Raw genomic sequence first — 23,939 nt, 5'->3', positions numbered from 1 at the left:
AACTGCCTGTAATGTTTTGAAAATGCCTGTAAATTCCCTATTAGGGGACAGAAAAGCCCTGAAGTGTGTCATATATGCTCCATGTTCAATTCTAAATGGGAGCTTCTGACACATCTGTATATCCATGAGGTATCATCACGGAGCAAGTTTAATCCTCAAGACGTAGATAAACGATGCAGATCATGTCTGTTATTGACACAGAGTATTGTTCTTTTGTTTTGTCAACAAATTAATGCAGCCATGTATTAGAAACAAGAAATCAAGAAGTAAATGTCATCCATGTTATTATTACAACCAAACGTCATTTAATTTTTTTAATAATTCTTAAGAGTGAAATGAATGTTACAACAGAATATTACAAATGTATTCTTGAAACTTACTTCCACACAGGAGTTATAATTGGAGAGCAGTATCTTTATCATATTGATCATTGTGTGAATTTCTGGCCAAATGACTACAATTCCAGCAATTTCCAATGTTTTAAAAAATGGACATAATTAAAAAATTAAATACTAAGCGCTAAACTCAAGACAATCGAAAGTATCACAAATTACTGGATCAGTAAAATCGTCTCTCTTTAGTTATCCTTTGCAAACAAATCTATGATGTGAATGTAAAAAAATAAGTATTGGACGCTGCCATTCAAAACTGAACATAGGGTATTGCAAATGTGATTTAGCTACTTTATAAAGGATAACCTATTCAGTTGGACCCACATAAAATTATTTCTAATTTTTATAGTGAAAAATTTCAACTTGTACAAATAACTAGACAACTTAATTAATTTTATAAAACTGGCATAACTCTTACCATGGTTGCTTTGCAAGAGATCAGGAAACTCTGGTGGAGCCAATACCCTAATATTGGGAGCAGCACTGCTGTCTCTAGCAAAATTGGCAACATCATGAGCAGTTTCTCTACCATGATGCACTTCATGACCTCCACCCACTTTGAACACTGCAAAGAGTGGATAGCGGGCAATATGCAGAGTCTGGCACAATGCAGCCCATCGACCACAGTGCAATTTTCCCAGTCGCATATCAGGCAAGAGAGCAGGCAACTTCTTCAGTTCTAACTCCATATCATCTGTTGCTTCACCTATATAAAAGTATACTACCCAAGGAAATGGAGAACCCATCTTCAGTTCATTTCTCATGTCCTGAAAAATCAATTACATAAAACATTTTAACATTTAATCTAAGGACGGCTGCCAGTATATCAGTGTTTTTCAACTAATGGTTTTGAAATCTATTCTGGTTTACAGAAAGATCCAAAAAGAATGGAGATATTGTTTGAATGTATAAGAAAGACACCTTCGAAACACACTGCTTGTGTGAATTTATACAGCTCAAAGGACCTCAATTTACAGACGGTTGGGTAGATTTAAAAGCATACTCTCATGACGCAATATTATTCACAGACTATTAATAGGTTCACATCGTTACATACATACCCCTTATTTAATCAATCTTCTTAATGTATCCAGCAGTTTGCTGACAACATAAAGTCCACTATAGTTCACTGTAGTCTATTCAGTTGTTGTTTTTCACGAGAAATGAGGATACCCTTTATTTAAGATACATTAGATTCTTTATAGGGGTCTGTTCGCAAGAATCCAGCCATTTGATATTCAGGAAAAAGTAGTCTGCCTAAAATAATGGAGTCTTAGTCACCTTCTGAGTACTCCCCTTGGAGCCTCACACATTTATCCCATCATTTCTTTTACTTTTAAAACAGTTTTCAAGTCTTCTTTCAATATCACCTGCAGCTGTCTCATCATTAGAGACGAGAATTCCATGTAAATGCATGTTTTTATAAGAATACAGGACATAGCTGAAACTTAGTACTTATCCATTTCATTACTTTCCGGTTCAAAATATGCGTACTTTTTTCGTGAATATTTGCATGTTTTGCCCTTTTTGGGATAAAAACATACATAATGCATATTTAAGCAATTTTTAGCTTAATAATTCATGTAATATACATTATATTCAGTTTAAATTCATGTTTGAATGATTTTGAGTGGACACCTCAGTTTCTCGATTTTTATGTCCCTTATTTTAGCTTCAAGAATCAGGAATGAAGAAGAAAAAGAAAAAACTAAATAAAATAAAAATGAAATAAAATGTTAAGATTTTCACAATAAGATGTTAGAGAACCTTTCCCTGGACGGAAATTCGCTTTTACAACATATTACCCACGATCCTCTATAGATTGTGTGTCATAAATGGATTTATTACGTTGGATATTTTGAGAATAGTAGAGAGGAAATATGGAGAGTTCAAGGAAACTGGTGACAAATAATTTAAGTCAAATGCACCCTCTTTCAGAGAGGTTGTAAATTCTCTCCCTTTTTCAATACTAGTAGCAATTAGTTAGATTCTTCTAAAACTGGAATCATTCGTTAAACTGTCTTTGCAGTGTGTGTGTGAACCTCGTAAGTGGTTAATGTGTTTGTTTATTCTGTTTGCGTGTGTTAATGTGGTTCTAATACGTTTCCAATTAAAAGTTTTAAAAGTGTACTCCTTGTACAATAGATTAAAGGAAAGGCTTTTATTTCATCAAATGGAGATGTTGTATTCTGCAGTTGTTGCAGTAAAGAGGTAAGCATTGTTATTCTGTTTCCGAATATTTTCTATGACAGTAAAAAATTACAAAATTTCTTTAAAATAATTAATTAAATCGTATCTAAGTAAGCGTAAGGTATATGATAATTTCAGATAAAATGTACTAAAAAATTTCAAGTCGACCAGCATGTTGCATCTGCTTCACATATTGTAAAAATGTAGAAAAGGAAAGAATCTGCAAAGAATTCCATAAATCCCCCAGTTATGCCCGTGGGAAATTGGGTGTAACGATGAAAAACAAACTGGACAGGATCATAAATGCGAACCCGGACTACGGATTCTTTCGTTCAGCAAAGGTTATTTGTGGAGAAAACTTGAATGAAGAATTTGACCTGACACTGTCACAAATATGTTCATTCAAGTTTGCACCCGTAACTTCTTGTGATGTAGAGAGGTCATTCTCTGCCTACAAAACATAGTGACTGACAACCTCACAGAAACCAATTTGAAAATGTTGTTAGTTGTTAACTATGCAAAAAAAAACGAAGTGAAATAAGACATTTGGAACAATAATGAAAATGCATATTTTAATGTATTTTTTGCTTGATTGTGCATGTTTCATAGTTTGATAGTGCATGAATGCATGGATATTTTGGAATTTTATAGTGCATGAAATTCTCGTCTCTACTCATCACATTAGCCTTAATTTCATCCATGATCTACGAATTCCTCCCATTCAATGACGATTTTAGCTTTGGGTAAAGTCAGGAGTCGGGCTATAATGAGGCTAACAGACCTGGATGATGCAATGTTTTGACCAAAAAAAAAAAAAGCGCAAGAAGTGAAGAATGAATGGATAGGAGAATTTTCATTAAATTTGCTCCCACAAGTTTCATCCAAAAATCCTTTGTCAAAATGTTTAAAACAGCAGCCCGTGAAATCTCCAATTATTTTCTACTTCTTGCACTGTCAATCACTGATTCTCGTTGATTGCAGCCCACATGATTTCAACAATTTTTGTGTTCTGCTTGCTGTAGTCCTTTCAGCATATACCTGGTCATATTTAAAGTGTCAGTATTACAATTTTATCTAGTATATTATTTTAATGTACCGAAGTACATATGATATTTCTATGCACCTCAGCACATGTGTGGACTTCGGTCCTACGTTCATAGACATCTATGACGTAGTGCAGAGGGCGGCCACTAGAGGGAACCCAAGAGTTGGAGCTTAATCTGAGACGCCGGGGTTGTATCCGGTGTGGCTTAGTGGATAAAGCATTAGCACGTAGAGCTGAAAACCCGGGTTCAAATCCCGGCGCCGGAGAGAATTTTTCTCCATTCCATTACTCTTTCATCGTAATTTTATCTAGGCTTCGTTAACTGAATCATCCCCGAAAGTCATTTTAATAATTCGAATAGTTTCTATGGACGAATATCCAATGTGGAAGCAAAACTTGATGCAGATTCGCTGATCCACTCACTCAGTTATTGTGAATGTGACAGTCACGCAGTACACAAGCTCACTCACTGCTGACCGAATAGCCTATGAGAGAGTGACTTTTCATGTATGTGCAGTAAGATTCTCTCTAACTGCCTGCCAAGTTATATCAAGACTGCACACCTCTCGAGATATTCAAAATAGCTGGTTACTTTCCTACATACCTCGTAAAGTTGCAAAATATGATGGACACAGTACCAATAACTTACATGTGCATATTGCATCAAATTCCACCATGTCCAGACAAGATTGATGAGAAATAAATAAATAAAAATAAATACGTGCATATCATCATCATCATCATCATATCCCTAAACTTGGAGAGAATGAACCACATACAACCTCTGAAGTTGCTGGGACACTTTCTGTTTAAACATAACCCTTTTGAGATACTAATGGGTTTGCTTTACTTCAGAGAGGTATAGACTCTACCACAGAGCAGCAAAGACACTTTTATTTACCTCAATAAATTTATTACAAATAATAAGAAAAAGAGCTCATTTTCAATCAAATCTATTAACATACTGAGATACACTACCACCAGCACCATCATTATCCTTGGATACATTATTACCAACAAAACTATATAGCCCAATCCTGAGCGAGTGAAGTTATTACAAAATTTTCCACATCCTACTGACATGTCACTTCTTTAACATGCTGTCAGAGATTTGTTCTCAGAAAAGATCCAACTTCTCTGAATCTCCTATAGAAGAAAATCCTCTTGAAGACCTATCTACATATCACTAACGTTTCTGTCCAATGTCAGAGCCCTTAAATTGTCGTTATTTACCCCGAATTTATGAGCAGATGAGTCTGCTCATAGATTTTGCTACTGCTGAAAAGCATAAAACACTTATTTCATCAGAGACTAACCAGAATGCATCACAAGCAGTGGGAGAATTGTTGGAATATCAGAGAAGAACTGGAGTACCCAGAGAAAACCAATGTTGCCTGCTTGCCCAACGCAAGTTACTGCATAAATTCAGAGCAGAGTGGGATTTGAATCAGGCTCCAAGCTTAGAAAACCAGTGCTATAGCACTGAGCCACTGTGTTGGTTACATATTTGCAATGTACAGATAAATAAAAAGATGTAAGTGTCTTCAAGTTTGATTAAAATATGAAGGCAAAAGAATTTAGTACAATTATCTGAATACTGTTAAATTTTGCTTCTCCATATTATATTCTAGCAGACTACCTATGTACAGTCGCTCCACAAAAGATTAAGCACACTCTTGATAATGTATATCACAGAGTCCTGACACTGCGTTCACATGAGCACATTTTCAAGTAAGTTTTGACTGCCTCCGCGGTCTGTTGGTCAGCATGCTGGCTTCCAGATCAGGAGGTCCCGGGTTCGATTCCCGGGCTAGGCTCTCGGTGAATTTTTCTTGAAGAAGAGGAATTCCCTTGGTGTCTAGAGTCTGGAAATTTGTATGAATGTGAGTGTGATTGTGAGTGTGCCGGGTTAATATAAATTAACCAATCATCACAATATAAAAAAAGTACATCAGGACTGTCGCTGGGCAGTAACCTGAACACACGTTTCAGCATCACATTGTTGACAAGTAACTCCATCTGTTAGCACAACCGTAAAGCATCTAATTGGTGCTATAGAGTTACCAACAACGAAAAAAAAAAAAAAAAAAAAAAAGTAAGTTTACATGTTAACCAGATTCTTATTCGGATATGGAAGAAAGAGAAAGGACAAGTTGGAGAGCTGCATGGTAGCTACAGGGTTAGCTCTATGAACACCAACAGGTGTTTATCCTTTTAAGCCAGTACGAAGTCCCCTACTAAATACAGCAACAAATCTGCATACTGAATTCAAAACATTAATTAGAACGAAAAATATTAATAAAGAAGGTTCTACAGTACTGATTGTAATTGATCAGTGACAACTGGAGACTGGTGTAGGTTCAAATTTTATTATTATTATTTTTATTATTTAGCTCATACCACGTTGTTATGAGAGACATGGATATTGTTGGCGATCTGATCTTGGTAAGTGCTTTACGCTTCCGATTTCAGTAAATTTCCTTACAATCCTTGTCACTGTTGTATGTGGAATTAGATTGTGACCTGGATACATATCATTAAATAAATTCGCCGCCTCTCAATGAGATCGTTGCCTGTCTCCATAGCTAAGCATAATTAAAATTAGAATTCTTTCCCTTTCGCTCAACATCAGATAGAATTATTTAACACACTACATGTGAGATTCAATCCCTTAAATAAGATGTTCCTGTATCAATAAACATAATTCCATGGATATAAAAAAGAGGACAGTCAAATCACAGTAAACAAAAGAAGCATTTTACTTGTATTCCATGGATATAAAGAAAGGAGAGTCAAATCACAGTAAACAGAACAAGAATTTTACTTGTATTCCATGGATATAAAAAAGGACAGTCAAATCACAGTAAATAGAAGAAGCATTTTACTTGTATTCCATGGATATAAAGAAAGGACAGTCAAATCACAGTAAAAAAAAAAGTGTTTTACTCGTATTATCCGTTAAACCTACACTTTTCTGTTTCCTTGATTTAGCAACAATAAATTTGTACAGAAGTATCTAGTGTGGGTACTATTGAAAAGCTCTTAATGAGCATTATTCGAAAATATAAAAATATATTGGGCATTTCGATTAAAATAAGAGAGTTAGAGTTACTTCCAGTTAAACCGGAAGTAGAAAAAACTCGGTAATACCATTATCGAGTTCTTAATATACTGCTATCCCCAAACACAGAGTTTCAAGTCACTGAACCACATGCTTCAAAAGTTATTTAGTGGTGCAGAACTTTTAACTAACTCTGTATAGATAAACGATTACGGACAAAAGAATACGGAAATTTAAATATGTCATTCTTTTAAGTTCAAGGGTAAGGGGGAGGGGGAGGGTTTAACCCAGTAACCATCCCTCTTGCGTACGTCCCTGGGTTCACTGTTTTTAAATGTTATTCAAACATTCCATTAGAAAACACAAAAACATTTTTCATAATAAACAGTAAAGAATTAAACATTAATTAACTTTTCGCAAAATATTATCTTTAAACACATTAACCATAAACGTCATCTATGAAATGGAAAAGAAAAATAACAGACTGGAATCGAACTCGCAATCTTCAGATTTGTTGCCCTATGCCTTAACCATCTACGCTAAACTTTCACATGTGTATCATACTACTAAACGTTGACGGATATGCCTAATTAAAAGTGATGTGTGAATTTTTTAATATAAGTGATTAAAATGAGTTACCGTAATTTAAAGATTCATCAATTAAATTCAACCATTTCGATCTCCACAACGATGTAATAAAGTTATTATTTTCCATACGGTGTGAACTGATCGAGATGGTATAACACATGCACAGATGTGTCCAAGAGATACTTGAAAATATTAGGTGTTCAATCTTTTTTGGAGCAACTGTACTTTGGGCTTTGATCTCACGGAATATAAAGCCATCTGTTAAATTTCTTAAAATGTTCACCATAGAGGGGGAAAAAATGCACTCACTCCAGTTAGTATTACAGTCCACCAATATTCAAATACATAATAGTGATGCAAATGATTCTCATAAACAACTATAGTTTATAGATTAGCTGTATAACACACACACACATACACTCTCTCACACACACACATGCACACACATTCTCTCTCTCATTTTTATCTAACTTTACCTACTTCATAACCTTCTTCGTCCAACATGGAGGGTTCAGGCAGAAAGGATAGAACTTCCTTTGCAATTTCTTTAGCATCTGTGCCTGAAATTCTGTGTGTTACACCATCTGGATGCTCTTCCAGTGGCTCCCAATAAACTAAATCACTGTCTGTTACACCAAACTTCTTGCACAGTTCTTCATTATTCTCACAGTCAATCTGACCTACCATAGTCAAACCTTCCTGTAAAAGTAACAAAATAGTTTCTTACATAAGAAGCTACATTTTTTAAGTTTAATTTAAATTTAAATAATTTATAGTGGTAGGGCAGTTTCCTTTTTTGATTTCTTAAATGCTGCAATCTTCAAAAGTTTGCTGTTTTCCATTTCTTTACTTTAGTTGACTGCTCTTGTCATCAGAAATGTCCATAGTAATGAGACTTTTCTTGCAGGTACATCTGCAGTCGATTAAAATGTTGATCAACTGATATACTTATCTACAAACCAGGAAACTTTATCAGGAAAGAAAAGATAGTAATTTTTTTCCTGACTTAAGTTTCTTTCTGGACCAGGACGAAGAAATCCAACAAATATACTAGTTGCCATACATTAATGCAAACCTTCGATCATCAAAGCACTACTTAATAAGGAAGCACATATCAATATTTGACCATAAACGTTTACATACATACATCACTCAAAAGTGACAGAAAATACTTTCGGCATCTTCAGATACTGTATCATACCTTACCATTTATTTTCTGTATTTCGTCACTCTTAGAATCATTTAGAAATACTTTTGAGTCCAGAAAAGCTTTCTGTGCCTTGAATCAACATTTTTACCTGTTACATTTTTTCACATATACAGAGTGAACCATAAGTAATGTCATTAATTTCAGGGGTTATTCTTTGAGACATTTCAAAACAAAGAAAATTAATACAATTTTGCTCGATTTTGTTTCCTTTTCGAGATAAAAATTGTTTTATATGAAACATTTCATAGCGTGCTTTGGGAAAGCCATTGATTGAATTACCAATATACTCAGCCAATTTAAGAGAGAAGTGTATTATGATAACAAAAGCTTGAAAGAATTTTAGTTTTGTCCTTTAAATGTGCAGAAATTTGATCTGAACAAATATAACTTTTCATTCTGAAAAGGAATTTTAAAATATTACATTTGTTTGGATAAAATTTCTGCACACTTATTTATTAACATAATACACTACTGTCTTAAATTGACTGTGCATATTGGGAATTAAATCAATGGCTTTTCCAAAACACGTTATGAAATTTTCATATAAAACAATTTTTATCTAGAAAAGAAAGCAAAAACGAGCAAAATTGTATTAAACTTTTTTGTTTGAAATGTCTCAAAGAATAACCCCTGAAATTAATGACATTACTTACAGTTCACCCTGTATATCTCTATAAATACATAATAACATAATTCTATTTTGTCTGTACTAGCTATATCTCTATAATGATCTGGTGTATGCTGGCAGTGCATTTAAATCTAACTTTACTTTATAAATGTGTGTACGATATTAATGCCATAGAATTACTAACTTTTTACACCTCACAACATTAATACAAATTAAATTAAACAGCTGTTACATGTACTATGATTACGTTACCAGCATGGCCGCAAGCTTAAGCTTCGTGTCAGAATCCAGGCAACCACCATCATTTCCTCTGCAGATTGCCAGCAACCATGGTGCACTTCCACGATCATTCTCCCATAATCCCTTATCAACATTTATTACTTTTGCAGGAAGACGTGACAATATAAAACGCAGCATATCACCATCATTGCGATCTCCAGTGTATTTCTCCCTCTGTTGGAACAAATATCGTGCTTTCACTTTCATTGCAATGCAGTTTCATCTTAAACAATGTTTATAAATAGCAAATAGTATTATTTAACACCTTTATTTTTCAAGTATGATGTATTGTACTAAGACATGTACACAAATAGTGTGGGTGGATGAATGGGTGAGTAAGTGAGTGAGTGAGCGAGTGAGTGAGCAGCAAGTGTTTTAAAGAGAGAGCAGGAGAGGGAGGGAGGACTGGAAGAGGAAGAGGGAAAAAGAGAAAGAAGGACGAGTGAGAGAAAGGAAGAGATAGGGAGAGGGGATGTGAAAGGGAAGGGAAGGCAGGTGGAGAGAAGAAGAGGGGAGGGAGAGAAAGAGAATGTGTGCGTGTGTATGAGTATGTCAAAGAGTAGGTGCATATGGAGTGTGAGTGCCTGTGAGTATATATCAAAGAGTGTATGCGTGTCTCTGTGAGGAGGAGTGTCAGAGAGAGTTATCACTAAGGAGCGGATTCCTATGTAATTAAATATTTTTCTTGTGTGTGATAAAACACAATTAACAAAGTTAAAAATTCCGAATGTCAAGTTTCAAGTTTAAAACCCGAATTTTATTTCACATAAAAACACATATTTTCACAAAAAATTTATGTAAATACATATTTTCAGGAAATCTATTATAAACACATAAATCTTGGAGTTTTTTTACTTAATTTTTTACAAGAACTTTTAAATATTTTAATTATTAATTTAATTAATTATATCACTCAGAAATACGTTATCTTTTTAAGAATTCTTGGTTGCTTCGTGTTTCTATGGGCTGTGTGGTGTATCCATGATCCATTTTTGTAATAGTATCGCCTCAAGTTCTGAGAACTGCTAGGCAGCATATCAGTGTTGTTATATGAGAATAAATTAACATGGACAAGAAGGAGAGATTTTGCAACACATAATTAGGAATGTTTATTGTTGCTGAAGATGATTTCATTCCACGCTTTGTTTGTGAAACACAACAAATCTCTCGCCTCTCATTCATGCCTATGAAGTGAGGAAATACATCTTGTTGCGATTCCCCGTTATCGGACCATAAGCATAAGCTGCATAGTGTAGACGTGGTGGCGTCATTATAGGAAGCTTTTATCTGACATTGTCAGTCAGTAGCTAGAAACTTTTTTTACGTTAAGACGTGTGTATATTAGCCTCTTAAGATGCCTAAAATCAAATCGAGTTTAAGATCGCGTCTGCAGCAATATGTAGATGAATTTAAAAACATTTTTACTACCAACGGAAAAGTGTTATTTTGCCATCCATGTGGTAAATCAGTAAGTGCAGATCCGAGCTCTCAGGTAACCCAACATTTGTATGGAAACAAACAAATTGCTGCTGCTTCACGTGTGCATTCACGGCAAAACAGTGGATATAAAAAAATATGTGAAGTTACTCAAGTATCGGAGGGTGTGGCTGTAGGTGAAATTGACGGTGTTTGTGTTTGTGACATTCCTCTCTTTAAATATGCATGTCTGACGTCCTGTGATGTGGAAAGATCATTTTCACAGTATAAGTCGTTGTTCAGAGATAATCGGCATGCATTTGTGATGGAGAATTTGGAGATGACCTTTGTTGTTTACCACAATTCTCGGCCAACTACTAGCACTCAAGAATGGTTGGTGAGTACCTAGTAACATTTTTTTTTTTTCAAGCTAACAAGGGAAGTATCACACCCCACATGCCGAAACTTACCTCGAAACTTTGGTGACATAACCGATGTGCTACGAGAAGATCACGTGCAAAACATTAACTGTCTGTTTCCACTGCAAGGCCCCAAAATCGAAGCTGGAATCCTTCTGTGGCCAGACGATAACGCAGCGCAGCTGGACATCCCTGCCTCACTGGCGAGCAGAGTGGAGTGCACGTGTGAAATGGAGTAAACTCTCTCGCGTCCCATCTTCTCAATGAAGTATAAACAAGAGACAGAAGTGACTGGCATCGATTGAATGTTGAAAACACAATTCTTTTCGGCACCATGCACAACGAATAAACACTTCATTGTCACACTGATCTTGAATATCATTAAAGTTATCTCGTGACCTTTCCTGTCGCCTGCTCTTCCTTATTGCAGTGTTTGATTCGCATTCCTTCCGTTGGTATTCCATCCTTGCGAGACCTATAACCCTGTAGTTGTCCGCTTGTATTACTGACCTTGACTCACGTACGTCTGTTCGCTGCTGATTGCCACCCACCGCTCCACTGGCTTGCACACAGGAAGTGCTGTCCATTCCAACTAGTAGCGACTAGTATCCACTTCCCTATTACTTACATGCAAAATTCCGGGGTTTATTTCGGGGCCTTGCAGTGGAAACAGGCAACTAATATTTTTCACGTGGCCTTCTCATAGTACATCAGTTATGTTACCAAAGTTTCGAGGCAAGTTTCGGCATGCTGGGTGTGATACTTCCCTTGTAAGTAAGGTATTTTTGTCATATTTAAAAATTTTTTTTTTTCATTTTTAGCAAATATTTTCGTACTTTTTAGCACATAAAAAAATAAATATATTCAAATTTTTTAGCATATAAAAATCCGTTCCCTAGTTATCACAGTGTATGCAAGTGTCTATCAAAATATGAGGAGAGGGAGGGAGGAAAAGAGGGAGAGCAAAAAAAAAAAAAAAAAGAGTTTGTGTGCACACACACATGCTGGGGTGGAGGATTAGTATGTATGGGAGGGGAGGTATGAACATCTATAAAATTAAGATAGGAGAATTAAAACTGTCAATACTTTCATGAAAAATCGCAATGCCACATTTTAGAATGAAATGCCTGTCTAAATATTTACACAGATTTAATATTTTAATTTTTCAGACACAAGTTAAGATAATGTTTAGTGTACAACATGCCAAATTACATTCAGATCATCATCTGAATTTCAAATAGACCAATAGTGACAAATAAAGGAATAAAGTGTCTGCTGGATTACGGACAGTTAAAGCAAGGTAAGCTAGAGGGAAAAAATGTTAAGTCAACTACTCAGGTCATTGAAAACAAAAACCAATAGTTTTCATAAAAGTTACATTATCTTTTTTTAGATGGTGTGGGCGTGTATAGACCAGAAGCTCTGAGCATGCACGGTATGTCATAACAACTTAGAAAATTCAGGCGGCCCAAATTTTGTTTCTGGGTCTGTACATAACAATGTCACAAAGTCTACATATGCACCAATAATGTACAGAAATTAGACTGAAGAATACAACCTATAAATTACAGAAAACTTAAAAAGTATCATTTGTTTCTATGTTTGCTTTCTATGCCACTTAATTTGGAAAGTGCTACAGTCAGAAGAACTCTGGAAACTTACCTCCAGACTGAAAGTCTTAATACTTTTCGAACATACATTAGGGCAGGGAATTTGCCTATGGTTTTAGGTTTGTACACCAGTAAGTCTTTGCGTGTATAGGGCCATTTACAGAGAGAGTGACTCAGACCATCAGCATGAAAAATTAACGATTTTGTCTAGTGAGGTAAAACCAGTACCAAACTCCAATGTTTTAACATATGTATTGTGAAGCAGTCATGGACTATAATCTAATGTTTAAGTCTCACAAACTTCTATCAGCTTCACAGGCCTAGTCTTCAGCATAGAAAGTTATAAAAGCTACAATGCCAATCTTTATAGATTCTGAAAATGTTTTCCAAGACTTTTTCTAGCAACTGTAATATTACTAGCAAAAATTCATTGCAACTGAGGAATATTACTTTGAAAGTGATTGTGAATAGGCACATACAACTGTGCCATCAGTGTTCACCACAGCTGTAGTCCATAAAATCATTAATTCCACCACATACACTGTTATAAATAAAAGAGGAATACTTGTAATACTAAAAGAATTTCATCACTGATTTTTCACTTCCCATTTTTTTAATTAAGAAAAACTTCAAGTAGAACACAACTGTATTACTTTAGATATAAGTTCAGATGTTGCTTAGATATTATGTATAATATTATGAACAAATAAAATACTTATAGATTTCATGGAAACACTAGACTTACAGCAGGGTAAACAAAGAGAGATGGATAGCTTCTGATGTCCTCCTGGCGACAAAGAACCCAGTCTTCCTCACAGTTCACAGCACCTATTCTGATCACACCTTCCAATTCTCGTGCTAACCGACGCCACGCAGGAGCCAATTCATGGCAGTGTGAGCACATGGGAGAGTAGAAATTGATGAACCACAACGAACGGGAGTTGAGAACACTTTGATCTGTAATGTAAAACCATTCCAGTTCTATATAGTTAGTAATAAAAATGCGTTTATTTCATATGGTTTACTTGCAATAAGTATGCATACACTTCAATAGCCAACAATACTAAACAGTAAAATAGTATAAATGCCTTGCAAAAATACTAACAATAATAATTTTATTTATTTAAAGAATTAAGATGTAATTTACAGTATACACATCTTTCTGTGTCTAAAGTGTTATCTTTCTTTTCCACTCGACCTTATCAATCCCGTCCAATACTTCTAGTCCACTTTCCAGGTGGATACTATTCAACACCTTTCTGGGTAATCTTTCCTCTTGCATTCTTCTCACGTATCAATATTAATTCAATTGTTTACACTTCACATAATCCAGCACAGAACTGTTGATTTTAATTTTATTGCTTATAACTGTATTTCCAATTTTAAATGTATTACTGATCACCTTAAAAAATCTATTTTCATTGACAGTAGTTTTGATTTTAAATTTTTACATAAAGATTAATTTTTCGTCCTACAGAATTTATCTATTATGGTAACAATGGTTAATAGAGGAGAAAAATTCTCTCTGGGGTAGGGGATCGAACCCAGGTTCTTGGTTCTACGTATCAAGCGTTTTAACCACTGAGCTACGCCAAAGTTCAATCCACAGCACCAGATCGAATCCCTCTCCTCTAGTGTTTTTCCCTTTGTGGCCTGACTCCATGTTCGACATATATGTTGACATATATTAAGTCAACTCCATTATACAAGGAGCGCACTCAATTGAGTGATTTGGTGGCCACGATTCCACAGTATACGTACTGTTGGGTGAATATCTACAGTATGTAAAGATTAATTTTTGGTCCTACAGAAATTATTTGTTATGGTAACAATGGTTACACTCCGGTGCTGTGGACTGAACTTTGGAGTAACTCAATGGTTAGAGTGATTGGTACATAGAACCAAGGACCCGGGTTCGATCCCCGGCACTGAAGCGAATTTTTTTTCTCCTCTAATAACCATTGTTTAAATTTTTATTTAATTTTCATGTTTCAGCCCCATATGCAACAGTACTTCTCACTACTGAATTATGAATTTGCACTTTATTTTCTCTGTTATATTTCAATCTCACAAAATACCATTTAGCATTGCTATTACTGTATTGCTCTAACTTTTTTATTCTTATCATCATATTCTCGTCTACCTTCTTCATCAATTCGAACCACCCCCAAATACTCAAATTCTTCATATCCCTTTATACAACTTATCTGATCTTCCACTCTTAAATTCTCAGTATCTGTTTACATACCACACAAAATATCTTGTCTAAATTTACTTTCAAACCCCATTCATTACATCCTTCCAACAATTTTCTCAACATAAATCCCATGTCTCCATAATGCTACACAAATGTCACCTGATTGACAGCAAATAACAATGTACATAATCAAGGCTTTAAAGATCTTATGGTGGCTCACCAGTTAAGCAAAAATTTCAATAGTGAGCATGGTCGAACTACAGAAAGAAGTATTTTTATTTCTGAAAATTTTCATCCAATTTCATAATACCTATAGATATAACTTAAATAACATGGGTGACATGCAGCAACCTTGATGAAGGATTTAACTCTAACTTTCTCTGATATAAATTTTCCATTCATACTTTGGATGCAATGTCTTTTTATTATCTATTATCAATTTTCATATTATCATCTAAAGTTTCCCACAATTTTTTTAGTGTTACAGTGTCATGGGCATTTTCTAGATTGACAAATGTAAAGTGAACCCGTTATCTCGTCATCATCATCATCATCATCATCATCATCATCATCATCATCATAATGGTAATGAAAATCGTAATTAACCAATAATAACAATAATCAAGAGGTATATTTACAAGGGTGATTCAGTAAGTCCTCTGTGTTGCCTCATACTCAGTTCTTATCAACCTTCTTAAAAACATGAAAAGGGGGGAGCTGCCTTTAAATAAAATAGTTAAAATCTGGCATCCTTGACCAAAGACGTTATATACTGTAGTAGCCTATACTAAACTCACATGGAGCACTGGTGTTCTGTCCAAAATTGAAACCGGTCTGTGCATGTTTACACTGCCATGTTATTAGTACAGAACCAGTAGCGGTAAACACGATAGTGTCATGCTTGGGTTTTGTTTTGACTTGGGTGTTTTTTTTTTTTGTGAACACTGTGAAAGTAATGTAAATTGATATGTTAATAATATGAATTTTCATGAAGTCTACTATAATACATATCTTCCATTTTAATGTGTAAATCTATAAGTCATCATCAGGCAGAATTTACTTAAAATCATCATTTCAAGAATCAGGAGGTATGTTGTTATCTTTTCAAACTGGATTGAAGTGCTTATTTAAAATTATTTTACATTTGTGAGTTGTCTATGTTGTCATTTGCACAGCAATTTTTGTTGTTGTTTTGTTTTGCACATATTCCTAGTGTATTATTTTTCACTGGGGGTTATAAATGTATATAGTTGACCTATAAATAACCCTTTTATATTTTGCCAGATATAACTTATTTAAAAAAGCAAGGAATGCTATCTTTTTTTTAGTATGTTATTTTGCGATAGTGTATCAACATCTTAGGTTATTTAGTGTCTGAATGAAATGAAGATGATAATGCCAGTGAAATGAGTCCGGAGTCCAGCATTGATAGTTACCCCGCATTTGCTCATATTAGCGTACTGATATTATGTGTCTGCTTTCCATCAACATGGCAGCAAGCGCAGCATTCAATTTGTCCCGGTTTCCTTGTTCTGCACAGCTGGGACTGTAGGGGCTTGTCCTTGACAGCATAAGACTTTTCTAATTATTGTATCAGAAGTTATTCTACTTGAATGTGTGTCAATAGGATGACGCAGATGCTGATTGAAAAACGAAGAAAATTCGTCTGTTATTATATGGTTACTAATGAAGGGACGAGGCTGTAATTTTAATATCAACAGTAACGACGTTCTATTTCTAATAGTTAAGCTATAGTTAAGGCGAGTCCCTAAAGGGTTAATGCGTCAGGATGTAAATAACATATATAATATGCTTTGACAACAGTATGTAGGCCTAAGTGTAAGTATAGCTATGGTATACAGCAATGTGAAGGTACACCATTACTTGTATGTTTTTTGATGACATTAAACATATCATAATATATATATAATATATTATATATCTGTTCCATAAGTTTTACCTATGGACGTCACTTTTTGCATGAATCCATGTATGTGAAATTTAACTGTATAAACTTACAGCATCTACATAATAATCACAATAAAGTCAAAGTATAGAGCAAAATAATTTTTTAAATCACAACATATCTGATGTAAACAAAAATAACCATTCATAATTGGACCTTACGTGTCCATGTTTAGTACTATAATGTTCACACAAATGCTTGCAGATATTTATGTTCCTGTCATTTGGAATAAATGAGTTAATTTGTTTCTTTGGCCAGTTAGATCTTCTTCCTGTTGCTGTATGCACACTGACTTCACATAGCATATGTTGAAAAGGAACCTCACCAATAATATGATGATGTGGATCATGCGGATGCATAAACTTAACAGCTGTGTCCCTTTCAATAATATTTACTGCTTCTGCAAATTCTATGTACCAATGTGAATCATGTACAAAGTAACATACGAGTCTGCACACCAACTGTAAGCATTACACTTGTCTTTTAAATCATATTGTGAAATGATGCTGAAATGTTCATCAGCACTTAACCTTTCCGGACCTGTTTTATTTATTGATATGGGCAAAATTTGATGTAACTTAGAAAGCATGTTGGAAATATTCAGATTGTCAATTAATATAGATAAACACAATATAATATTTGTTATTCAGTCAAATAACAAATCAATGTAAAATAATGACTTATATTATATGGTCATTAAGTTTTATATACATGAGCAACAAATTGCAAACGTTTTCGCCCATTCAGGCATCTTCAGGCACAATTATACAATATCTCAATATCAAACTATGTAGCTATTACATTGGTGGTAGATAAACTGTTTAAGATTAATGGTGTACAAAACATCTCCATAATTAAAATGTAATATTACAAGTCATAAATTAAAATAATGTTAAAAACCACGTAGTGTTGTAATTAAACTTCATAATATTCTGTGGAACTCTTGTTCAGTAGAGTCCAATAAGTGATGAATTATGTCTGAAATATATATATAAATACGAAATAGAAATAGGAAATTATCAAACGTAAAAGTGTAATCGGAATTGGATTGGATAAGTATCCAATATTACATTTTAATTATGGAGATGTTTTGTACACCATTAATCTTAAACAGTTTATCTACCACCAATGTAATAGCTACATAGTTTGATATTGAGATATTGTATAATTGTGCCTGAAGATGCCTGAATGGGCGAAAACGTTTGCAATTTGTAGCTCATGTATATAAAACTTAATGACCATATAATATAAGTCATTATTTTACATTGATTTGTCATTTGACTGAGTAACAAATATTATATTGTGTTTATCTATAAAATTTGATGTAGACTGTGAGTACCAGGAATTGTAATAACCTGCTGGAATTGTTCATTCAGTTGAAGACATAAGTCCATCATGTCATTTTTTGGTACAAAGACAAGTTCAATTTCTTTAATTGTTTCCCTACAGAAGTTACAGATGGCTAGGGCAGGAGTTGTTGTTTTCTAATGCCAGGCATTTGACAATAAAGTCATTTGGCCTCTTGCACTCCAATATTTCTCAAAGATATTGTCATGGTCAGCCACTGAAGCACAGATTTTGAGGTGTTCCGAATTCATTTCTTGATTGTTAAATGGCAAGTTGTAGCCGATTTAAGTGAACACCATATTTGAACGTTTTGGTGGCTACTTCATCCACACACAACCCCCACACCTGCTGTTGGTCAACGGGTCTACTAGACCTAGTTGGGAGATCTTGTTGATCACCAGCTTTCCCTCCTTAAGCCACTGGAGGACAATTTTAGTGCCATAGCAGGTCAGCACTAGGAACAGAAAGGTAGAAAGTGTAGGAAGGAAAGTGAAATGAACCCCTAGGCCTCGAATGCTCTAATACCATCGGGGTCGAAGAGAGTAAGAGTTCAGTCAGAGGACTGGATAGGAAAGGGTAAAGAGGGAATTAGTTGAATAGAGAAAAATTATACCAAATTCAGTCATTAACTCATCTAGCTGACCAGTGCTAATTGATGAGTAGCCCCTCATCAGTAGAAGTTATCTGAGTTTTAAGGAGCCTTTGCAAATTAGCTTTTGTAGTAAGCAATTTTAAAGTTCTATCAATACCATCACATGATGACTTAACATGACTAGTGGTAAAAAATGACCATTTTCCAGTTCAATTATAAAAGTCTTGGCTATGATAACACAGGTTTAAGAAATTCTTGTAATTCTTGCACTCTGCAGCACAACCATCAGTAAAGTATTCAGTGTTTATTAAATTTAGCAGAAGATTTTTCGGAAATTGTAATATAATTTGTTGTATCTTATATACTTATTTACTTACAAATGGCTTTTAAGGAACCCACAAGTTCATTGCCCCCTCACATAAACCCGCCATCGGTCCCTATCCTGTGCAAGACTAATCCAGTCTCTATCATCATATCCCACCTCCCTCAAATCCATTTTAATATTATCCTCTTATCTATGTCTCAGCCTCCCCAAAGGTCTTTTTCCCTCCGGTCTCCCAACTAACAATCTATATGCATTTCTGGGTTCGCCCATACGTGCTACATGCCCTGCCCATCTCAAACGTCTGGATTTAATGTTCCTAATTATGTCAGGTGAAGAATACAATGCATAACTTTCTCCATTCTCCTGTAACTTCATACCTCTTAGCCCCAAATATTTTCCTAAGAACCTTATTCTCAAACACCCTTAATCTCTATTCCTCTCTCATAGTGAGAGTCCAAGTTTCACAACCATACAGAACAACCGATAATATAACTGTTTTATAAATTCTAACTTTCAGAATTTTTGACAGCAGACTAGATGACAAAAGCTTCTCAAGTGAATAATAACAGGCATTTCCCATATTTATTCTGCGTTTAATTTCCTCCCGAATGTCATTTATATTTGCTACTGTTGCTCCAAGATATTTGAATTTTTCCACCTCTTCGAAAGATAAATCTCCAATTTTTATGTTTCCATTTCGTACAATATTCTGGTCATGAGACATAATCATATACTTTGTCTTTTCGGGATTTACTTCCAAATCTATGGTTTTACTTGCTTCAAGTAAAATTTCCGTGTTTTCCCTAATCGTTTGTGGATTTTCTCCTAACAGTTGTATCTTATATACCATACATAAGTCATGGTTTACATCAATGATCTGTTATGTTATTATTGTATATTATATATCACTGCCACGGGATGTATATCCAATTGTAGTGTTAATAAATATACATACACTATACATTTGCTAATTGTTCAAGTAAATTAGATCTTAAGTAAATAAATTTCAATAAATATAATTATTATACTAGCTTTATAAAACTATACTGTGAAGATCTAAATGAATATTGAACAAAATAAAGAAAGAATCAAGGCTCTGCTTTTCATTCTTCGCTTTTTATGTCTACTTTTGTTCCACTCTGTACTCATCAATATCACAGTCACTGAGTGCAAACACATGAACTTCAATAGACTGTAACCCATAAACACAACATCTAAATAGTCTAAAATGTTTACTGATTTCTATACTAGTATAAATGTCGCAGATCTTTTTGGCACTTGTGAGGAAAGAAAAAGTTAGCAAGCGAGCTTTTATAGGGATAGTCCTCTGCAGGGGTGGGTCAAGCAATGGGTTGGGGTAGACGGGGGAGGAGCAATGACACAAAACAAAAGTATGATCAGTTGCTTAGAAGTAGGTGAGATGCCGCCGATATTTTTTAAGCTAAAATATAGCAGGGGATGAACAAGAGAGATCATTCTCAATTTATACAACTTTATGAAGAAATGAGTCAAAAATAAGATACAGAGAGTAGCAGAGGGAAACATCTCTCTAACAAAGGTGAAAAGGATTTTGCCTGAACAGAAATAACATGGAGATGAAGAAATATCAATGAGTGCATTAGGAAAAAAACGGTAGATAGCAAAAGACCGCTACTAATATTGATGACTCTGAGAAATGCGTGATATAACAAACAATTCACGGATTCTATCTTTTGCACAAAATTTCTCCAGCAATTTCGAAGTTATTACCCGTTCTACATGAAATTACCCATCATTGATTTGGGGGGGGGGGGGGCACTAGTTTAAAGAGTATTTTAAGAGAATTAGAGTTCAAGTGCAAGAAGATGGGGAAAACAGAAATGTACTAATCGAGAGACAAAGAATATCATCTCTATCAGTCATAAAATTTAGAGAGAAAGGTGATCCATCATCTACGGGGAAGATAACTATTGTAACTTTATTGTTACGACAATAAAAGTCACTTTCTACAATTTAATTCTACTCCCGTCAACAATGGGATTTCCACTCCACACCATAACACAGTATTCGTTATTGCACTCCACAGACGACAATGACAATTTACTTGGATTATTGAGAACAACAATGAACTGTTAATCTTTAACTAATGTTCACAGAGCACTATTTACAAATCAGAACTGTCAGTTCTCAGTTCACAGTTCGTTTTCCTTGGCTAATTTCTTCTAGCTCAGTCACTCGAGTTCACAGTATCTCGAACCCCAGACCTTCAGAGACAGTCCACTGAACTTCGAACTCAGGTCCCCCAACTGCGGTCCACTGCACTCGAACTCAGGGCTTCGGATGCTCACACAGCTGCGGACACACTCAAGTCAAACTCCGGTCTCGAAGCTGGCTTCACTGCTACACAAGACTGGCTGGCTTGCTGTCCAACGATTACAACAACGACTGCACAAGTTCACTCGCGTGTCGTAATTTATAACCAAACCATAGCTACGAGAATGTACGATTTCGCGAACAATCTTCAGATACCGAGAGGATGACGCCTATCCAGACTTCTCTGGATTTCTCCCCTCAGTCACCAGCTGCTTACTTCCTCCTCACCCTTCATCACGTCCGCGCCTCCACCTCGCGCCCCCTCTTACGTCTGTCCCCTCCAGACCCGAGAGGCCGCAACCTTCTTCACCGCATTTTCTCGTGCACCCCCGACCTCTGTGAGACGCGATCGACTCCCGACTGTCACACTATATACGTAGAAGTCACAATAATAAGAGGATAGGATGGAGATTATAATAACAAATTACAATGAAAGCAGTAGTGATAGTGTAGTGGAAAAAAAGTCCCAACAACAACAATAAATGCACTATGAAGAGAAGGCATAGGCCTATTTCACTGTTGACAGTGATTCGTCTGTCGGATAGGGATGTTAAGCCTGGCGGCCCCCTTGGTGCTATTTGACAGGAGTACGCTACGTGTTGGTACCGGGTTTCCCCTTCTCTCTTCCTCAGCATTATCCTCACTCATTTCCTACAGTACACTTACACGAACACTTGCACATACACTCACTCTAGTACACGACATAATTTTTCACAGATACACATCATGCATACCATGCCCCACCGAAGTGGTGTGCAACTTGAAAAATGGGTCACAGTCCTGTCATCTATCCACAGTATGCGGAACCCGAATCACGCAAGTGAAGTGGGTAGGCATTAGATCCACACACAATAAATGCACAGTCTGTAATGTTTCATTAGATTTGGTGTTCATGACTTATTGGCAGTACAGGTCTATTTACACGAGTTCTGAGTGTACTTCTACTGTCATGGCGATTGGCAGGCGGGTATCAGTTGGGGGCTGTAGCAGATTGTAAGACAACTTACAAGATGGATAGTGACTCGCTTCTTTGCTTAACATTTAAAATTTCAGGGGCCAAAAAGATCTGCGATACTTATACACATGCAACTCATGACAAAATACCATAACAATTGCTGTCGGTGGGTGACATGGCCTGGTTGAATTAACATGGAACGACCCATTAATCTTCATGTACAAAAAAAAGTATAATATCACTTTCGCCACCAAATAATAGTTTTAAAATAGACTTTTATATATATACACATATTTTCAATCTGTTTCATCATAAAGACAACAAGAAGGCTAGTCATAAGTAATTCCAAACTATCAAATCCAGAATACGATTAAAAAAGAGAATACAAACAAATTACAATTTTAAATAAGTTCACACACTGAACTTAGCTCAATTTTGTCAACATAATAATGTAATCACTAATCTTGCTTTTCCTAAGACAAAAACTAGAGTTAGTGTAAAAATGCTTGATTTCCACTTGAGTTCCGATATATGCAAGAAGTATTACATTACATTACACTAATACTTACCAAAATCAGCCTTATTAAGAGTGACAATCTCTGGATCATCGTCGTAAATACCAAAATTGTCATGGTAATAGCTCCAGGAATGGTAGTTCTGTTTGTAGGTAGTCTTGGTATCTTCCTCTCCGTAAAGGTCGTATTTTTTGCGGGACTCAGCATCTTTCAGAACTTCATATGCCTTAGTGAGACGTATAAATGTAGCATGTGCATCTGGATCAGCCTGCAACATTATACAAAACTTTTATTTCTTTTTGAACTGTTTACCAGTCATTTAATTTCAAATCCTTGTAATTTCTAGATTTAAGTTCGCATTTTTACTTAATAATCTCACACAAGGCCAGACTATCCAAAACATTTTGTATACAAAGGAGAACTACTAACTTCTTTATTATTTTGCACAGACCTACATAAACATATCAAAAATATATTATATATTCCTAGACTTATGGTGCAGACTTGTAAGCAAGATATTAGCAAGGGCAGCATTTTCTATTACGTAATGTGTGTATCTGTGTTCATAAACACATCTAAAAGTTCCTGTTTGTATGTGACAAATCACGAAAAAGTTTAGATTACTAATGTTCAAATTGATCATCTCTCTGTCCTACACAGTACTAGTAACACCAGTTCATTCACTCCCACACTCTTTCAAGAATGCTGAATGTGGTATGAATGGTATTGCAGACTTCGAAAAGAATCATCTGCTCTTCCAAAAGGTTTGAAAAAGTGAGGCTATTTGCATACCTCCAATAGAAAATGTCAATGAGATTGTTCTGTTGCACAGAGATCATGAAATAAGACCTT

The 23,939-nt window shown here is 35.3% G+C and overlaps 1 protein-coding gene across 1 annotated transcript in view; it reads right to left on the bottom strand.

The window, feature by feature from the left end:
- LOC138706046 (dnaJ homolog subfamily C member 10-like) overlaps window positions 1-23,939 on the bottom strand; it is a 50,509-nt gene that overhangs the window by 23,016 nt on the left and 3,554 nt on the right. The window contains exons 3-7 of the mRNA XM_069834951.1: window positions 23,142-23,355; window positions 13,584-13,795; window positions 9,367-9,567; window positions 7,757-7,975; window positions 811-1,159 (exon numbers count right to left, since the gene is read on the bottom strand). Of these exons, the coding sequence (XP_069691052.1) occupies window positions 811-1,159; window positions 7,757-7,975; window positions 9,367-9,567; window positions 13,584-13,795; window positions 23,142-23,355 (1,195 nt within the window). The remainder of the gene's footprint in view (window positions 1-810; window positions 1,160-7,756; window positions 7,976-9,366; window positions 9,568-13,583; window positions 13,796-23,141; window positions 23,356-23,939) is intronic.

Source organism: Periplaneta americana, chromosome 9, assembly GCF_040183065.1.
Source record: "Periplaneta americana isolate PAMFEO1 chromosome 9, P.americana_PAMFEO1_priV1, whole genome shotgun sequence".
In the NCBI taxonomy this organism is placed as follows: domain Eukaryota; kingdom Metazoa; phylum Arthropoda; class Insecta; order Blattodea; family Blattidae; genus Periplaneta; species Periplaneta americana.
The sequence above is the reverse complement of the archived record's forward strand: the minus strand, read 5'-3'. Positions and strand labels throughout refer to the sequence as shown.